Below are 18,060 nucleotides of genomic sequence, written 5' to 3'. Positions count from 1 at the left end.
AGTCTTAAAATCACTAATTCAAACTAGTCCTAAAATCCCAAAATCTAACTAGTGCTAAAATCCTAAATTCAAACTAACTAGCTATTCCTAATCCCAAATTCAAACTATTAGTCCTAAAATCTCAATAATAATTCAAATTGTAGTTAGTTCTAAAATCCGAAAATCAAACTAACTCAAAGAATACCCAAATTCAAACAACTCCTTAAATACCCTAATTCAAACTAATCTTACAATCCCAAAATAAAACTAATTAACTCAAGAAATACCCAAATTCAAACTAACCCTAACATTAAAATTTTCAATTTACTCACTAACTAATAATCCCTAATTCAAACTAACAATCAATAAACACAAAATCAATAAACTAATTACAATTACATAACTAACAAAATCAAATAGAGCTCAAATTGATTTTTTTTAATAAATAAAACCCTAGCCTTAAAGGAAAAGGAGAGAATGAGGAGAGAGGGGAAGGAGGCGGCAGCTCCGATAGGTGAGGCTTGCACCGGCAGCTCCTCATGACTCCAATCGGCAGCAGCAACAGACGGAGGGACGGCGGCGGCGGAGTGGAGAGAATGAGAAGAGAGAATGAGAAATGGGGGAAATCGCGTCTGTAAGTATCATATATTTATTGAAAAGCGACGGACAACGTCTCTAAGTCAATCACTTTTCATTAAATAGTTGACCAAAAAATTTGACCAAAAAGCGACGGACATAGAGACGTTGCCGTCGCTTATTTAAAATATTTGACCAAGAAGCGACGGACATAAAGATGTTGTCCGTCGCTTTCATAAAAAAATAATTAGTAAAATAAAATAATTCAAATGCGATGGACGGAGTGGCTATTGTTAAATTTATATATAATTATTTTTAATTAAAAGCGACGGACAATGTCTATATTTATATTAAATAAATAATTATTAATTTTATATATACTTGGCGCAAAAATTCACAAAAGAAGCGATGGACTAAGATATGTCGTCTGTCGCTTTTTGTAAAATAATTTAAAAAATAATTATTTTTATTAAAAAGTGACGGACAGTGTGGCAAATAGCGTCACCTTTTGGAGCGACGCCGTCCGTCACTTTTCTGTCCGTTGTTTTTAGCAATTTTTTAGTAGTGATAACAGAATACTCACTACATTAAATCAACATCCAACCCCATAATTGCACCCCTAGATCTTGGGGTTTTAACCACCCATCACAAAGTGTAAAGAAATTATACCTTGCTTGAAAGCAACCATGTGTATGAAATTAGCAATTACAAGCATTACCCACTTTGAATTTCAACTTCAAATTGTCAATTTCAAAAGTAAAAGTTGAAAACCCTAAAAACTAAAAGTGTTCCTTTCACATTCGGCGCATCATCGAGTACTACCTTTTGTTCGCCTTTCTGGCTTTCAGTTTTTCTCCAAGTAGTGTCACCTTTGGCGATGGTCACCTTGTTCACCCTTTGCACTCGGTGAGTCATCGTTCATCTTTTAGCCCACCGACTTGCGTCAATTAGTTCCTCTTTTAGGCGAGTTTATAACCACTGGGGGATTCACCCTTCATGTTAGGCGATCACCAATATGGAGTTTACACTTCTTTTCATGTTTTGTCCTTTCTTTTGCACATTCATCCTTGCCTTTTTCCTTACCCTTCATAGGTGCAAATCATCAAAATATCATTAGAATAGGATAAAATTAGGCATTAAGTACACAAATTATTGAGCTAACTAGGCGACAAATGAGGGTAAATCTACCACTCATTAGCATTTCCAACTTATTTTTGATAGCGTGGCATCTTTCAAAGACCCTTCAAAAGGGAAAATCTCCAGAGTAGATGTTTAGGTGCCTCAACGTCAAGGTAGGTTACAATTTCACTTCTTTTGTACTTGGCTTGGTTAGTATATTTATGTGTTGTGTAGTTTTAATTGTTAGGTAGAATTTTAGGACAGGTTGTAGGATTGCATGATTTCCTTAAGAGATATATGGTTATTTTGGATTGATTATTTTATATTTTAGCTGGAAAACCTTAGTCTAGGTTTATCCTTGATCTTGGTGTCATTTAGTATTTTAGAAATGACTTTTATATCACATGAAACTTAGGTTGTTGCATGGTGCTCTGCATTGGAATGACTGTGTGCTTATTTTATGTTTTGAGCCTTTAAATTCTTTAAAGTTATTGATTGTTGAGCCTGAGGACATGATCTTGGACTAACTGCATTTCCAGGTTAGTATGTGTATACTATGCTGGGTGTTACCTGAATGTTTGATTGATGAGTTGATGTTGTTTGGGTTGTGTATGTTTTGGCATGATTTCATACTTTTGGTTCTAGCATTTGACTTGCTATTCTTGAAACAAACCTTGGTAAGTTTATATCAAAGATTGGGAAAGGGTTTTTCATTAAATGTTTCCTACTTGTTAAGCCTAAATGTGTGGATCCTAGTTTAAAATAAGTAAAATGGGTTTATATGAAAAATACAATGTTTTCAGGGTTTTATGACTTGAAATTGTAAAATACTTGGTTTATGAGTTTGTATGCATTTTGGGTTATTTCTACGCTAATAACTCTGAGGTATCATTTGGGGAAGTCCATTGACTCGAATCCAGGCTACATTCTTCTACATGGTATGTTGTTGATAAGTCTGATATGTTATTCTGATGGCCCTTAACTTTGACATGGTTATGTTTCACCGCATCACACTTGTTGATGAGTCTGAGGTATCACTCTGGGCAACTCGAGGTATCTTCCGAGCTTCTACTTCCCTACATTCATCTCTTTCATTGAATCATCCCGGTGTTTGGTTTGTTGTGTAACATCCCGTCTTAAAAAGAACTAATTTTAGCAAGAACCAATTTGGAAAGAGCCAATTTGAGAAATTTGGCAAGTTATGCTTAAGTTGTAAGTTTTGGGTCAACTTCAAATGGCCATCACTTTAAGTACAAGATGAGTTAGGTGGCCCATACGAGTTCAAATGAAAGGTCTTGGAATCATCTTTCCAACGCCACTAAGTTTGCTAAGTTTCAAGTTCGGATGAGAGAGATATGCCCGTTTGAAGTCTGTCTGTCCAGTTAAGAAAAGCTACCCAAAATTATGAGGGGTATTTTGGTCTTTTCCTTACCCCATCGCTTAAAACATTTTTAATAAATATTTTGGGGTCAACTCTTATTTGGGTCAGTTTAACAAATCCTAAATTACGCTTAGCGTTGTAGAAGAGAGTTCAAAAAGAGAAAAAAGGAGAAAAGGAAGAACAATCAAGATTGCTTGCGAATCGAGGTGTGTAAGTTTTCAAAGTGTTGGGTTCGTTCACCCACATGCCAATCATGATTTACATATTCGAATTTCATCCCTAAGATTGAGTTTATTTGAGTTCTTGATGAATTCTTGATGAGTATCTTGAAGTTTTAGTTTTGTTCTTTGGTAATGAAGTTCTTGTTGAGTCATTGGGGTGAGAGTTGCAATTGAAGTAAGTAAATTGATAGTTTCTTGTGTGGGTTTTGCTGAGATTGTTCTGGGTTATAAGAATTTGAGAGTTTTTACCTTAGAATTTCAGTGGGTATGAGTTGAATAGAGTTTAAGAGAGGAAGAAAAGATCGGCCAGAAATAGTAGCCCAAGTCTGCGTCGCAGAGTTGCTCCCCTAAAGAATTACCCCTCTCTCTGCGTTGCGGAGAGTGCGCGGACTCCATTGTCTCAAAAATTATTTCGCCACAAAATAGTTTAATCCATCTCTGCGTTGCACCTTTGCTCCCCAAATAGCATTTTCGCTTGTTTATTATTTATCAACTATCTAGACCCCACTTAATCATTATGAGATCCTTCATAAAATAAATCATAACAATTCAATTCATAGTTCAAATTCAAGATAGAGTTAAGAGTCAAGTTTGAGAGAGTCTTTTGAGTTATTTTGAGAAGTCCTTTTACAAACTTTTAAAACTTGTTTTAAGACGTGAGTACTTGAGTTTGAGGATGAGTAAAGTTGAGTTCATTTTTCAAAATGAATATATGGGAACCAAGTATTCCCAAGAGTAAATGTTTTTAAATTTAATATGAGAGGAAACACTGATTTCCAAAAGAGTTATGAGCAATTTTGAGTACTATCTGTTTTAAGAGAAATCTTTTGAGTAATATTCTCAAACTTGAGGATGAGGAATTTTTTTTTTTTAAAACATATGAGCTAACTTCTATTTTGGGAGTAGTATTGAGCACCGATATGGGGGAGAGTTCAAACAACTCACAACCCCCATAAATTATGTAGCCAACGTGGGTAGAAAGGGTCATACTTTTTAGATGATTCCTTATTGCTTTTTAAGCATAGCTTATGGATCCACTTAGTGAGCAGTCCTATACCCCGGCAAAGTATAGGACAATTCTCACAGCAGTATCATCACATACCTCATAGTGATGGTTGTCGATTAGAGAATCTCCCAAACATAGTTTATTTTGTATTTTTACATACAAACTGAGTTATATTGTATTTTCCAATACATTGAGTTGCTATCTATTGTTTTAAAAGCGTTTCTTTATATTGCATTATTGATATTGCTTCTATATTAAAATGACATGAGATTGAGTTGAGGTTCAGTTGAGTGGAGACGAGGTAAGTTTTTTTTTTTAGTTCATGTTCAAGCTTATGTTGTGTTTTAGATTTCCCCTTGCATGCTCGTACATTCCATGTACTGACGCCATTTGGCCTGCATCTTTCATGATGCAGATACAGGTAACCAGGATCATCAACCAGCGCTTCGTTGATCCAGTCGAGTTCCAGATTTGTTTGGTGAGTCTCCTTATTTTCGGAGAATCCCTTCTTTATTTTCCAGTATTTTAGTTTGTTAGGATGATCGGGGGTCTTGTCCCGACATCCCTGATAGTACTAGAGGCTTCATAGATAGATAGTCAGTACTAGCTCATGAGTCTTTTTTTAATTCAGTTATTGATGTTTGAGACTTGAGTTGCCGCTTTGGCTAGTGAATTTTTTATTTCTAAAATATTCTGAGTTTATCTTTTGAGACAGTTGAGTAAAGTTTACTTTTAAAGTTCTTTTATTGTTAAGTAAGTCTTTCATTGAGAGTTAAGCTAGGCCAAGGGTTCTCTTGGGGCCAACAATGGTTCTCAAATGTCGAAAATGTCAAGGGTGTAGGCTCGGGGAGTGACAAACTTGGTTTCAGAGCATAGAGTTCAAGAGTCCTAGTGTGTCTATGAAGTCGTGTCTGTAGAGTCCTAGTTATCAGTGTGAAGTGTGCCACATCTATAATTAGGAGACTGCAACATTTAGGAACTATTTCACATCTTTCATACTATTTTCGTGCAATGGAGTTCAACTCTATAAAGTTTCTTTCTAATTCGTGCTTGCGCGTATCTTTCAGATCATGCCTCCACGAATAGTTGTCCCAGGTCATCCTTCTAAGAAGAATGTTGATCCTCAGGATCAAGGGGTACCCAATACACTAGAAGTGTAACCCTAATGAGAGGTCACTAATGCTGAGTTCCGAGATGCTATCCAAATGTTATGTCAAGTGGTGGCCAACCAAGCTGGTCAGCAGAGAAGGGATCGACAGGATGTGGTTGATACATCCAGGATCTGTGAGCTCTTAAGGATGAATCCTCCAGACTTCAGTAGTTCAAGGGCCACTGAGGATCCGAAAAACTTTGTGGAAGAGTTGCAGAAAGTTTTTGTGGTTATGTTGCTGATGCTGAACGAGTGGAACTAGCTGCATACCAACTGAAGGGTGTTGCTAAAGTATGGTATGACCAATGGAAGAAGAGTAGAGCTGAGGATGCACCAATTCTAAGCTGGGCTTTGTTCGAGAAAGACTTCTTGGGGCGTTTCTTTCCCCTCAAACTGAGAGAGCCAAGGCAAGATAATTCCTCACTCTTAAGTACGAATCTATGAGTGTGCATGGGTACAACTTCAAGTGCACCAAACTGTCCCATTATGATCTGAATATGGTTTCTGATATGAGGAGTATGATGAGGTTATTTGTATTTGGGTTGTCTCGTCTGTCAAGTAAGGAAGGCAAGACAATTATGTTGATAGGGGACATACACATAGCAAGGTTGATGATCCATGTGCAACAGGTTGAGGAAGATAAGTTGAGGGATAGAGAAGAGTTCTGAAACAAGAAGGCTAAGACAACAAGAAATGAGTCCGGGCAGCAAAAGAGTAATGCAAACCGGTCTTCTTTTCAACACAAGCCAAATGAACCTACTCTATCATCTGCTAGTGCACCAGCACCAAAGAACATATGTGAGTTCAAGAATCAGAATTCGCAGAACTTTAGAGCTAGACACTTGCTTAGTCTCAAGGTAGTGTGGCACAAGGAGGTAATGGGACTCCTGCATGTGCAAGTATGGTAGGAACTACTCAGGAACGTGTCGGGATGGCTCCACAGGTTGTTTCAAGTATGGTCAGAATGGTCACTTCATGAGTGAGTGCCCTAAGAATAGGCAAGGTAATGGCAGCTCATGATTCTTTTTTATCTAAGTTATTGATGTTTGAGACTTGAATTGCCACTTTAGCTAGTGAATGCTTTATTTCTAAAATATTATGAGTTTATCTTTTGAGACAGTTGAGTAAAATTTACTTTTAGATTTCTTTTATTGTTGAGTACGTCTTCCGTTGAGAGTTGAGTCAGGCCAAGGGTTCGGTTGGGGCCAACAATAGTTCTCGAGTGTTGGCCACGTTTAGGGTGTAGGCTCGGGGGATGACATGTTGTATCTGTTGTGACTGTTTAATACTTGAGTGTTTCCCTATTCACTTTCTTGTGTTGTTATTTCCTATTCCCTTGATTATTGGCTTTCATTTCTTAGAATGTATCCATTGTAATTTTAGAAATATCGTGTTTTTCTTTGTATATTTGATCTTTCTGAGCTCCGTCGACTCATGATGTCTATTGAGTACTGATTTCACGTATCAGGACACTTCATCCAATACTAAGTGCCAACAATCGTTAGTCAGTAGTATAACCCAACTAAGTGAGGTGGGTCGAATCCCATAGGGAGTGGTTTGTGTTTGAGAATCAATAGACAAGTGCGAATATGCTCAAGTCAACTATAGGAATAGAAATTTATGAATAAAAACATATCTCAAATTAAGGGTGACACAGTTGTCAAATATTAGGGGGGTTTCATTGTAATTATCAACAACAACAAATAGCATGAAAATAACAATATCGAGACGGGTTCTTGGATGTGATTCGATTATGGACTAATTTAGACAACTGGGTAATTGCAATTGATAGTAAATAGTTGTAAATTAGTGAATAAGCTAGTCTTTAATGGGGATAAACTTTATCTCGAACAATCTATCCCGAATCAAGTTGGTATCTCTCGAACACCAACAAGCAATCAATTAAGAACAACCTACGCTTTAGTCCATTCACTCTCTTGAGCTGAATGTGTGGAAGAGGTTTATGATTCACTCTCTCGAGCTGAACCCATAACAACCCAATACACACAGATCATCATTTCAATAACCTTGGTTTTAAAACATCTCTCTCGAGCAAGCCAAAAATACGAAGTTAGGATTGCATTTGCAACTACAACCCATTAATTTCAACCACAATTATTGAATGAAATCACTTCTAAACATCATTTACACTAACAATTAACAATATCCAGCAGTTAATTAACCCATAATCACACCCCAAGAATTGGGGTTTTAGCTAGACATCATAAAAAGGTAGAAATTGTACCAAATTGTGTTTTCCATCAACTGGGTAAAATTAATATTGTTTTACAGAGGTCTAAGTTGAAGAATATTCAAGACTCACTTCCAATTTCTCAAAAATAGAAATCTTCAAAGCAAGGAAAATATTGTCTCAATACTCTCAGTTCAAAACTCTAAAAAAATATGAAAAATTGATTCAATAATGAAACTTCTTCAAACATCGATACTAAACTAAACATTCAAAAATGTATTTATAGTCGCCAAAAATATTCTGCGAAGGACCATTCGGTGTAGTAAGTTTGGATCGCCAATCCACTCGGCGATCCACCCGTTGGTCAATTCCATCGCTTTTTTGCTTTGACCTTCAGTATCTTTGAGTTCTGTAACTTTGGGCGATCTAACACTGCATCGCGGAACTGTTCAGCGACATGCCGACTGCTCTTTCTATCGCCGACTTGATTTTCTCCTTCAGAGCTTGGCGCACTGGAACTTTTGGAGAGATCATGGCCAGTCGGTGACTCGCCCAATGGGTTAGGCGGATCATCAGGCCTTCTTTTCTTTGTTCTTTTAGCTGCCTTGTTCCTTTTTGCTCATTAGTGTCCATGCTTTGTTCCTCAAACCAAATACCTGAAAATTAAGGATTTACATCAGTTATTGGTACAAAATACACATTTGAGGACACTAAATCTATTAAAATAAAGCCCAAATGAGTTCAAATGTAGATTAATCAAGTACCCCGTAATTTAGTACTCATACTACATTTCTGCATCTTTTTCTGGCGGAACTTCCGGTACGTGCCACTCTCACTTAGCATTGAATCTCTCGTGATTGTCACAGACTCGGATCATGGTGAGCTCCTAGAGTCTAGAAACTTGTTGCTTTCTCCATTTTTTACTGGCTTGTATTTTGCATTTTGATTAGTTAGTTCTCTTTTACATATAACATTTCTATACTTAGTTCTTCTTGTACCGGTGACACCAGGTCCGGAGATTTGATTCGTATGTTTCTTTGTCGTTCTTAGTCGTTTTAAGGCATTTTTTGTATATTGTGTATCATATTTATTTTTCTATTCTATGGCCCTATTTTGTATCTTTATTCTTGTTTCCGCTTGTTATTTATCGTTATATTCTTATCTTTCGTAAAATTTGGTTTTTTGGTTTGCCTACTGAGGGGTTATGGCAAGCGTCATCACTGTCCGATTTTGGGTCATGACATAGACTTTGCTTAGTTTCGTGTGTATGATATGATATGTATGATCTCAAACAAAAAGGTACATAAAATTATCTTTGACTTCTCCTTTGTCGCTAATCTCATTCACTCTAAAATAGAAAAATATATTTATTGTGCATTAACTGCAAAGTAAATGTGGATATGCCTGGTAGGTAGAGACCCTTTTAAGTTTCTCTATATAATTTGCGAAATTGGTTCACTTTTCTTCATCCCAGCCTTTGATTTATAATTTCTTACGCATTAAAACGTTCTTTTTGCTAATCGACTTCCTCCATAAGTCAGCCCCCTCTTTGGATTCTTTTTTCCATCTCTGCTTTTGAAGAAAACATCATCAGTTTCTCTTATAAGCTCATTTTTTTTTTTTTCATTTAACTAGATATCATTATATATAGATCTAAAATGGGGGATGATGATCGGGATATAGGTGGTATAGTAAGAAGTTGTAATATTAGTAGACCTAACAATGTTGTAACTCCTAATTTAGATTTGAAGGTATCTCCAAATGATGTTTGGAATTCTTCTGACAAATATTTAGCTCCTGACATGACTAGTTTTAATGGTTTATCTGAAATTTTTTCTTTAGATTTTCCAATTGCTCGTCGGGAAAATTCATATGATCAGGTTATTATCATGAACCAAAATATTAACCAGCAATTGTACTTGCATTCCATTCAACCAGTTCAATTTATCCAACAAATCATTGTTCCTCAATCACGAACATCGGTAGCGTGTGTGGCACCAACAACTACAACACCACATGAATGGATTAATCTACAACAACTCGATATAGGGGCTAACATTTATCCTAATTTCAATTTTTCCATGATGACTCCTTTGACCCAAACTAGAACAAGGTAACCACTCATTTCATTACATTTTATGTGTGTATGTTCTAAATTTTGACTTTAGTACTTCTGATTTGAAATCAGGAACAATCAGTCGATAAGGCTTACCTATGAATTGTTGCAAGAGGAACTCAAAAATGACATATGGACATGGCGCAAGTATGGTCAGAAGCATATCAAAGGTTCCCCATTTCCGAGGTCTGCTTTTTTACCTTTTTTTACATGTCATAAAAAGTTATGTTCCCTTCCGTTCTCAATTATCATAACAAAAAGTAGTAAAAATTATTAATGGTGTATACACATAATATTTCACTAAACCTGATTATTATTTTGTGTATATTCCATAACAGGAATTACTATAAGTGTAGTACATCAAAACACTGCGAAGCAAAGAAACAAATTGAGAAAAGCCCAAAGGATGAGAACATTTTCTTGGTATCCTGTTCGGGTGAACACAATCATGATCCCCCCATGAACCGTAGATATCTTGCTAGTTGCAACGGTAATTCCAAATTTAAGCTTCCAAAAGGCATAAATATTTTGCCCAAAGCATCAATCTTGAATGCATCAACATCCTCGTCCAAGCGTGTTAAGGATTCAAGAGTTGTTGCTTCTCCAATTATCGCAACTAATCCTCCACTTGAAATCGGGAGCAAAAACAAAATGGTTGTTGAGATCGTGCAGAACAAAGGTAATGGTAAAGAAAAGGTGGACATGAATGAAGATATTTTCATGGGTTTTGACCAACTACAAGGAGTTACTACTTCCACCTAATATAGGCGGAAAATAACTAGAGAAATTGAGGTGTCTCCTCTCTCCAGCAAATCTATATGTCGACATATGTGGTCTTCTAGTCATGCTTCTATTTTAGGTTTTTAGTGTGGGAAGTCAAGAATTATAGTTTTATAGTTTTCTATGATTAACCATTTACATCATAGAAAAATGGATTTTTTTAGTATAATTATTTTCTATTGTTCTTCAATTCAGGAATCTAGTCCTTGTAGTAAGTTGTTATTCCGTTTTCTCAAATAGTTCTCTCTTTAAGAAATCCCATTTGAGTTAATTTTAAATTAAATTATATAGAGTAGTAAATTATCATTGTTCAATAAGAGATCTTCATTTTTTCACAAATGAAGATCTCTTGTAAAACGAACATAAAATAATTGAGCTAGAAAATTATATATATATAGAAGAGCCATGAGAAGGACGACCAATGACATTTTAGTAATTTTAACATCATTTCACGGCAAAATAATAATTGTATAATTAATGTTCAAAATGAAAATCTAGAAGAATCCATACATGTCTTAACTTTTGTTATGGGCCCATAAGGATGTTATTGTAATTTTGTTAAAATGAAGAGTTTCTATATATAGAAGAGCCATGAGAATGACGACCAATGACATTTTGGTAATTTTAACATCATTTCACGGCAAAATAATAATTGTAATAATTAATGTTCAAAATGAAAATCTAGAAGAATCCATACATGTCTTAACTTTTGTTATGGGCCCATAAGGATATTATTGTAATTTTGTTAAAATGAAGAGTTTCTACTATTTAACTTCTTACTTACAATAATAAATGCTTAGCTTGTTTTGACATATTTTTGAAAGAAAATTTTGAACTAATTAAAATAAAATGTGTTTGAATAGTTAATATTTTGTTCCCAGAAATACTGTAAAGGACTATTGCGTAAACATATTTTTAATATTATGTTACATAATATGACCACTAAATTCGTATCTTGATTATTAAAATAGTCTTTAAAATGACGTATCAGTATTTTCTTTATTAATTTGAAGAAAATATCAAATTTTGTGACTAAAAGAATGAACAATGTTTGACTATCAAGAAATCAATAATTTGATATTGTATTCATCGAAAGATTAAAAAATATAAAATTTTCATTTCTATAATTTCTTAATATCAAATATGATAAACTATTTAACAGAGAAAATTTGACAAAGAAAACGTTTAATACTCAAATTCTAATGAATATTAAAATTCAAACTAAAGAAAATTGAGTAGTTAAAAAATAAATAAGAACAGCAAAAAAGAATGTCAATAGAAAAAGACTTTGTTGAGAAATATAGAGGAAGGCTCAATCATCAACATTTTATATATTCCTCGAACATGAAATGCTTTAACTCATAATCTAACAGTGCTACACAAGACTCAACGTATTCATGCAAGGATCAATTGTACACTCAAAGATTCAAGTTGTGACTCACCATTACCAAAGATTCTCAAGCTCACTTTACTTGCTTCAAATGCAAGTTCAAGTTCAACAAAGGTACTCAAATGCCTTCACACAAAAAGTGATCCCATATTCACACACAATGATTCAACAATTTATAGTTCTGGAATCACTATCGACACTCACACTAAAAAAGATAAACACGATGCATAATTTTACTCATAGGTTTGCCCTTATTTTCCAACCAACAATTGTTTCAGCTCACTCAAGATCAAAAAGGTCTTTTCAAGGCTTGTAACGGGGCTGAGTGTAAAGGTATGGTCATTTACGATCAGTGACTTCTATCCTCATGAAATGTGGTTGTCACGACCCACACCGTTGTGATTGGCACCCACACTAACACTCCGGTGGGAGAACCACTACTACAACCCAAACCAAGCAAGTAATCCAAAAACTAAGGAATTTAACATAGGAAAACAAAAATAAATACTAAACGAAAGTTCTCATAATTTCAACAAAAGATCTAATACTAACAATGCGGAAGATAAACCTAGAACCTAAAAGTCAATGTACAAAAACATCTACCAATGATCCAAGTCTAAACAAGAAGATACTAATGAACTAATCAACTAACTAAAACAATTGTCTAAGTCCGGAAATGATGGACATAGACGAAACATAATTCCATGGCAGCCCGGACGAATTGGCTCACCCTTGAATTCGATGTGACGATCACTGATCTTCTAAGCGAGGTCTGTCAATAGTCGCGTGAAGATGCTCTGTACTCAACAAAAATAAGAGCAAGTGCAGAAGCAGTACACAACCACAATGTACTAGTAGGATCACACAGCTATCCTACTAGTGCAACATGAACAAGTCAAACAGCATTATAATCACAAACATATATATCAACATTTACAACATTATCAGCATGAAGAATCAACAACGCATTTCACATATTACATCACCTTATTAGTCCTCTCATGGAACCTAATTCAATGGTCCTCTTAAGGAACCCAAACCCAAATAGTTAGCTTGCCGGAACGTGGCAATCCGATCCCATATTTATTCTGGAACGTGGCAACTAATCCCATAATTATGCCGGAACATGGCAATCCGATCCAATAGTTATGCCAGAACGTGGCAACCGATCTCATTCACACACCACAATCACAATCACAAGTACATCATCAAGATCATATAATTAAGTCATGATTTCATGACAATGATAATTAATCTATCTCATTTACAACAAGCATGATCATCATTGCAACATTCATACATATACAAGCATCATAATGAAGCAAGAACAATTATACATCACACAAACATAGAATCACAGCCATCACCTACCTCGAAACAAGCTCAAAACCCTAAGAAACTTGATCCTTCCCTTTTCGAATTCGCTTCGCTTGTTCTTGGTCCACAAACAATCATAATAACGCGGGAATCAACAAACAATCGCTAATTTCCCAAAACTATAACAATTCTATGAATCCTAGATCAATCCCATGATCCCAATTAACCAATTTAGGGTTGTTTTCACCATAGAATATACATCAAAATCCTCCCCCATCAATATTGACCCATTCTATTACATTCTACGGATCGAATAACAGATTCGGGGAGTGAAAAGCTTACCTTTAGCCTCAAGAATGGTGAAAAACGAGTAGAAATCGTCTGGGGGTCATTCCTTCGCTTTAAAAGTCAAAAAGTGCCAAATAAGGTTGTTTAAGGGTTTATTAACGATATTAAGTCGCGTCTGGCCCGTCACAGCGGCCCTCACCCTTCTGTAGCAGCGGCGCTAGAGTGACCCACGTGCCCGCCAATGCGACATTTTTGAACCAGTGACTATTCGTCTTCTACCTACGATTTTAAGTCTCATCGTACCCTCCACAACACCCCATATCCCGCTGTAGCGGCCCCGCTAGAGCGGCCACACTCCCGCCAAGGCGGAACAAACTGAACCAGAGAGCTAATTAAAGGAATTCTAAAGACCTAACTCACAACACTCCTCTACTTACCCAAATTCAATTCTGTAAAGTCTTACGAATTCCTTAACGAGTTATCTAACTATCCATGCAATCAAAGTCATAAATGATCCACCTGATTGCTACCAGAATTCCCGACACCTTGGTGACTCTGATTTCCTCCAAATCTGGATAAGGTTGGAAAAATCCAAATACTACAAAAATGTTTTTCCGGCCCCAATTTCCCTCCGTTGGCATTTCTATAACGATGAGAACAGATCGTTAGAGTAGATACCAATTTACCCATCACTCGTCCTCGAGTGACAAAACTTAGGAAAAGTAGGGTACGGGAAGAGCGAAGTAGTACCTGAATCAGCGAACAATTGAGGATATTTGTCTTGCATATCCTTCTCGTTTCCCCAACTAGCTTCCTCAACTTGACGATGCTTCCATTGAACTTTCACGGACTTAATCTCCTTGGTTCTCAACTTACACACATCACGATCAAGAATAACAATCCATTCCTCCTCATATTGGAGGTCTTTATCTAGCACGATTGAGTCCCACTTAATGATATAATCCCCGTCACCATGATATCTATTCAACATAGACACATGAAATGCCGGATGAACACCAGATATATTAGGGGAAAGAGCCAATCTATATGCCACCGGCCTTACACATTCAAGAACCTCAAAGGGACCAATATACCACAGACTTAACTTACCCTTCTTACCAAATCTCATCACCCCTTTCATGGGTGATACCTTAAGGAGAACGTTTTCACCAGTCTAAAATTCCATGTCTCTTACCTTATGATCTGCATACTTCTTCAGTCTACTCGGGGCTGTTAGAAGTTTAGCTTTAATACTCCTCACCTTTTCTTGAGCATCATTCACTAAATTCACCCCCAAAGGTTTCACATCTCCAGCCTCAAACCAACCTATGGGTGATCTACATCCCCTCCCATATAATGCCTCAAATGGTGCCATATCAATGCTAGAGTGATAACTATTAATATAGGAGAACTCACACAAAGGTAAGAATTTATCCCAATGCCCTCCAAAATCAATCACATATGCTCTCAACATGTCTTCCAACACTTGAATAGTCCTCTCAGATTGTCCATACGTTTGTGGATGAAAAGCTGTACTAAAAGTGAGTTGTGTGCCCAATTCATCATGCAATTTTCTCCAAAATTTGGAGGTGAATAGGGTACCACGATCTGAGATGATAGAACAGGTCACACCATGCAGCCTCACTATCTCTTTCACATAAATCTTAGCCAATTGTTTAGCATTATAGTCTATTCTTACCGGAATAAAATTGTCTGACTTGGTCAATCTAGTCACGCCCCGAGCCTACACCTTGGGCGGGACTGGCACTCGAAGACCATTGTTATCCCTAAGCGAACCGTTGGCCTAACTTACTTAACTTAGCAGAAGACAATATGCATATTAATAAAGATCAATAGCACTTAACTGAACTGAATACTAAATCCACACGCAAAGCTCGAACGTTTTTTGGCGATTCTTGATTTCTCTTTTCTTTTCTCCTCCTTTCTCTTTTCTCCAAGCCCTAGCGTGAACTCTAACTTTTCTAAACTGACTAAAATCTTGTATTACCCCAATTAACCCCTAAAAATGAATTAGAATAATTAGGTAAGGAAAAAACTAATTTACACTTCCAAAACCCGGATTAGACTTTCCTTAATCCAACAGCCCAACTTCCAAAGGGAATAACTTACTCATACAAACTCGGAATCGAGCAAACTTGGCGGTGTTGGAAAGATCATTTCAAGAGCTTTCCAACCATATCTAGAACTACAACTAACTCATCCTGGTATAGGAGTTATGATCATTTGAAGTTGACCAAAAACTCATTTTTTTACTTAAAATTTCCAGATTTCCTCATTCTTTCCAAAAGTAACTATTTCCATATTTTAAACTTCCTTCTAGTTCATTCTTTCCAAAACGATAAACTCGCTCCTGGATCTAGAAAGCATAAACAATAAAGTCAAAGACTTGGATCATACCTGTGACAACATCTGGCGAATCATCTTGCTCTTGGCGACTGTAGATAGCATACAGACGGTTTGTTCCTCCTCCAGTACTGGAAGCAGCCCTTCTAGGTGCAGCTCTGTTTGGTGAAGCAACTGAAGAAGAATGGGCTCTATTGCCCCCATTACCATTACCTTTCTTGTTCTTTGGACACTCTCACATAAAATGCCCATTCTGACCACACTTGAAACAACCAGTAGAGTCCTCACGACAAGTACCTAAGTGGTTCCTACCATACTTGGTGCATGTAGGAGGCTTATTACCCCCTTTTCGCCACACTACCCTTAGAATAAGCAGGTTTAGCTCTGGAATTCTGACTATTGTACTCACATTTGTTCCTAGGTGCAGGTGCACTAGCAGATGATGGAGCAGGTCCTTTCTGTTTCTGTTGGAAAGATGACCGGTTGGCATTACTCTTCTATTGCCCGGACTCGTTCCCTGTCTTAGCTCTCTTGTTCTTGAACTCTTCTCTATCTCTCAGCTTCTCTTCCTCTAACTGTTGCACATAGACCATCAACCTCGAAATGTCCATGTCCCTAATAAGCATTGCTTCCCTACCTTCCTTACTTGACAGACAAGACAACCCATTAACAAACAAGCTCATTCTACTCCTCATGTCTGTAACCATCTCCGAAGCATAACAACATAATTGGGTGAAATTCAACCCGTATTCATGAACACTTAGCAACTCCTATTTAAGGGTAAGAAATTCTCGTACCTTAGCCTCCTTCAGTTCTCGGGGAAAGAAACGCCCCAAGAAAGCCTCTTCAAAACAAGCTTAACAGCAGGTGGTGCATCCTCAGCTCTACCCCCTTTTAACTGTTCAAACCAAGTCCTAGCAACACTTTTCATCTGATATACAACTAGCTCAACTCTCACATTATCTGTAATATGCATCACATCGAACACCTTTTTCAGTTCCTCAATGAAGTTTTGTGGATCCTCTGCAGTGCTTGAACCAGTGAAACTTGGGGGATTCATCCTCAAGAACTCACGAATCCTTGAAGTGTCAGCCTCTTCTTGTCGAGCTCCGCTCTGCTGACCAGCTTGGTCGATCACAATTTGACTGAGAAACCTTATAGTCTCTTTGAACTCAACATTAGTAACTTCTCCTTGCGGTTGCACTTCATGTACATTGGGTAACTCTTTTTCCTCAACATTCCTCCTAGCTGGATGACCTCTGACTGCTCTTCGTGGAGGCATGATTATCTGAAAGCACGCGCAGGCATGAATTAGAGGGAAACTTTTTAGAGATAAACTCTAACGCACAAAATGAGTGTGAAAGAAGTGAATGAATTCCTACATATTGCAGCTTCCTAATTATATATGTGGCGCACTTCACACCGATAACTAGGACTCTACAAACACTACTTCATAGACTCCCTAGGACTCTTGAACTCTGTGCTCTGATACCAAGTTTGTCACGCCTCGAGCCTACACCCTGGGCGGGAATGGCACTCGAAGACCATTGTTGGCCCCAAGAAAACCCTTGGCCTGACTTACTTAACTTAGCGGAAGACAATATGCATATTAATAAAGATCAATATCACTTAACTGAACATAAAACTAAAATAACTGAGAATGCTTAAAGGTTAAATATTCAACTTGGCCAAAAGTGGCAACCCAAGTCTTAACAATAAGAAATGATAATGAAAAGAGTCAAAGGACCAACATCTGACTGTCTATGAAGCCTCTAAAACAACTAAGATGGATGTTGGGATGAACCCCATAACATCCTAATGAACTAACTAGAAAGCAATAAAAATAGATCATTCGAAATGCAAAGAGGCTCACCAACTGACTCTGAACTGCTCACTGGATCAACGGTGCGCTGGAATGTCGATCCTAGTTACCTGTGTCTACATCATAAGATGATGCAGGCCGACTGGCATCAGTACATTGAATGTACGAGTATGAGAGTTGGAATGCTAAAACAACATAGGCTTTAAAGGGAATCTGAAAGAAACACTTACCTTGGGTCTTCTTAACTCATGAATACTTAACTGAACTCATTTCAATATAAAGCAGTTTAAAACAAGTGCAATATAAAGAATTTTTTTTTAAAAACATGATGTCAACTCTGTGTATATACAAGGATACAAC

The 18,060-nt window shown here is 36.9% G+C and overlaps 2 protein-coding genes across 2 annotated transcripts in view; both read left to right on the top strand.

Moving 5' to 3' along the window:
- LOC125831174 (ethanolamine-phosphate cytidylyltransferase-like) overlaps nt 1-18,060 on the top strand; it is a 912,135-nt gene that overhangs the window by 248,072 nt on the left and 646,003 nt on the right. The window lies entirely within an intron of this gene.
- On the top strand, nt 9,282-10,501 carry LOC125831537 (uncharacterized). Its single transcript, XM_049510702.1, has 3 exons — nt 9,282-9,736; nt 9,812-9,925; nt 10,078-10,501. The coding sequence occupies exons 1-3, from the start codon at nt 9,282-9,284 to the stop codon at nt 10,499-10,501; spliced, it is 993 nt and encodes a 330-aa protein (XP_049366659.1).

The sequence above is a fragment of the Solanum verrucosum genome, unplaced genomic scaffold, assembly GCF_900185275.1.
Source record: "Solanum verrucosum unplaced genomic scaffold, falcon-dt-bn FXZP01000049.1, whole genome shotgun sequence".
In the NCBI taxonomy this organism is placed as follows: domain Eukaryota; kingdom Viridiplantae; phylum Streptophyta; class Magnoliopsida; order Solanales; family Solanaceae; genus Solanum; species Solanum verrucosum.
Note: the sequence above shows the minus strand (reverse complement) of the source record. Positions and strands in the feature narration are given on the sequence as shown.

Bases quoted from the DNA above. Each gene is read 5' to 3' on its own strand.
- LOC125831537 (XM_049510702.1), top strand. From the start codon at position 9,282: ATGGGGGATGATGATCGGGATATAGGTGGTATAGTAAGAAGTTGTAAT. The intron at 9,737-9,811 runs GTAACCACTCAT...ATTTGAAATCAG, and splicing joins TTGACCCAAACTAGAACAAG to GAACAATCAGTCGATAAGGC. The intron at 9,926-10,077 runs GTCTGCTTTTTT...ATTCCATAACAG, and splicing joins AAAGGTTCCCCATTTCCGAG to GAATTACTATAAGTGTAGTA.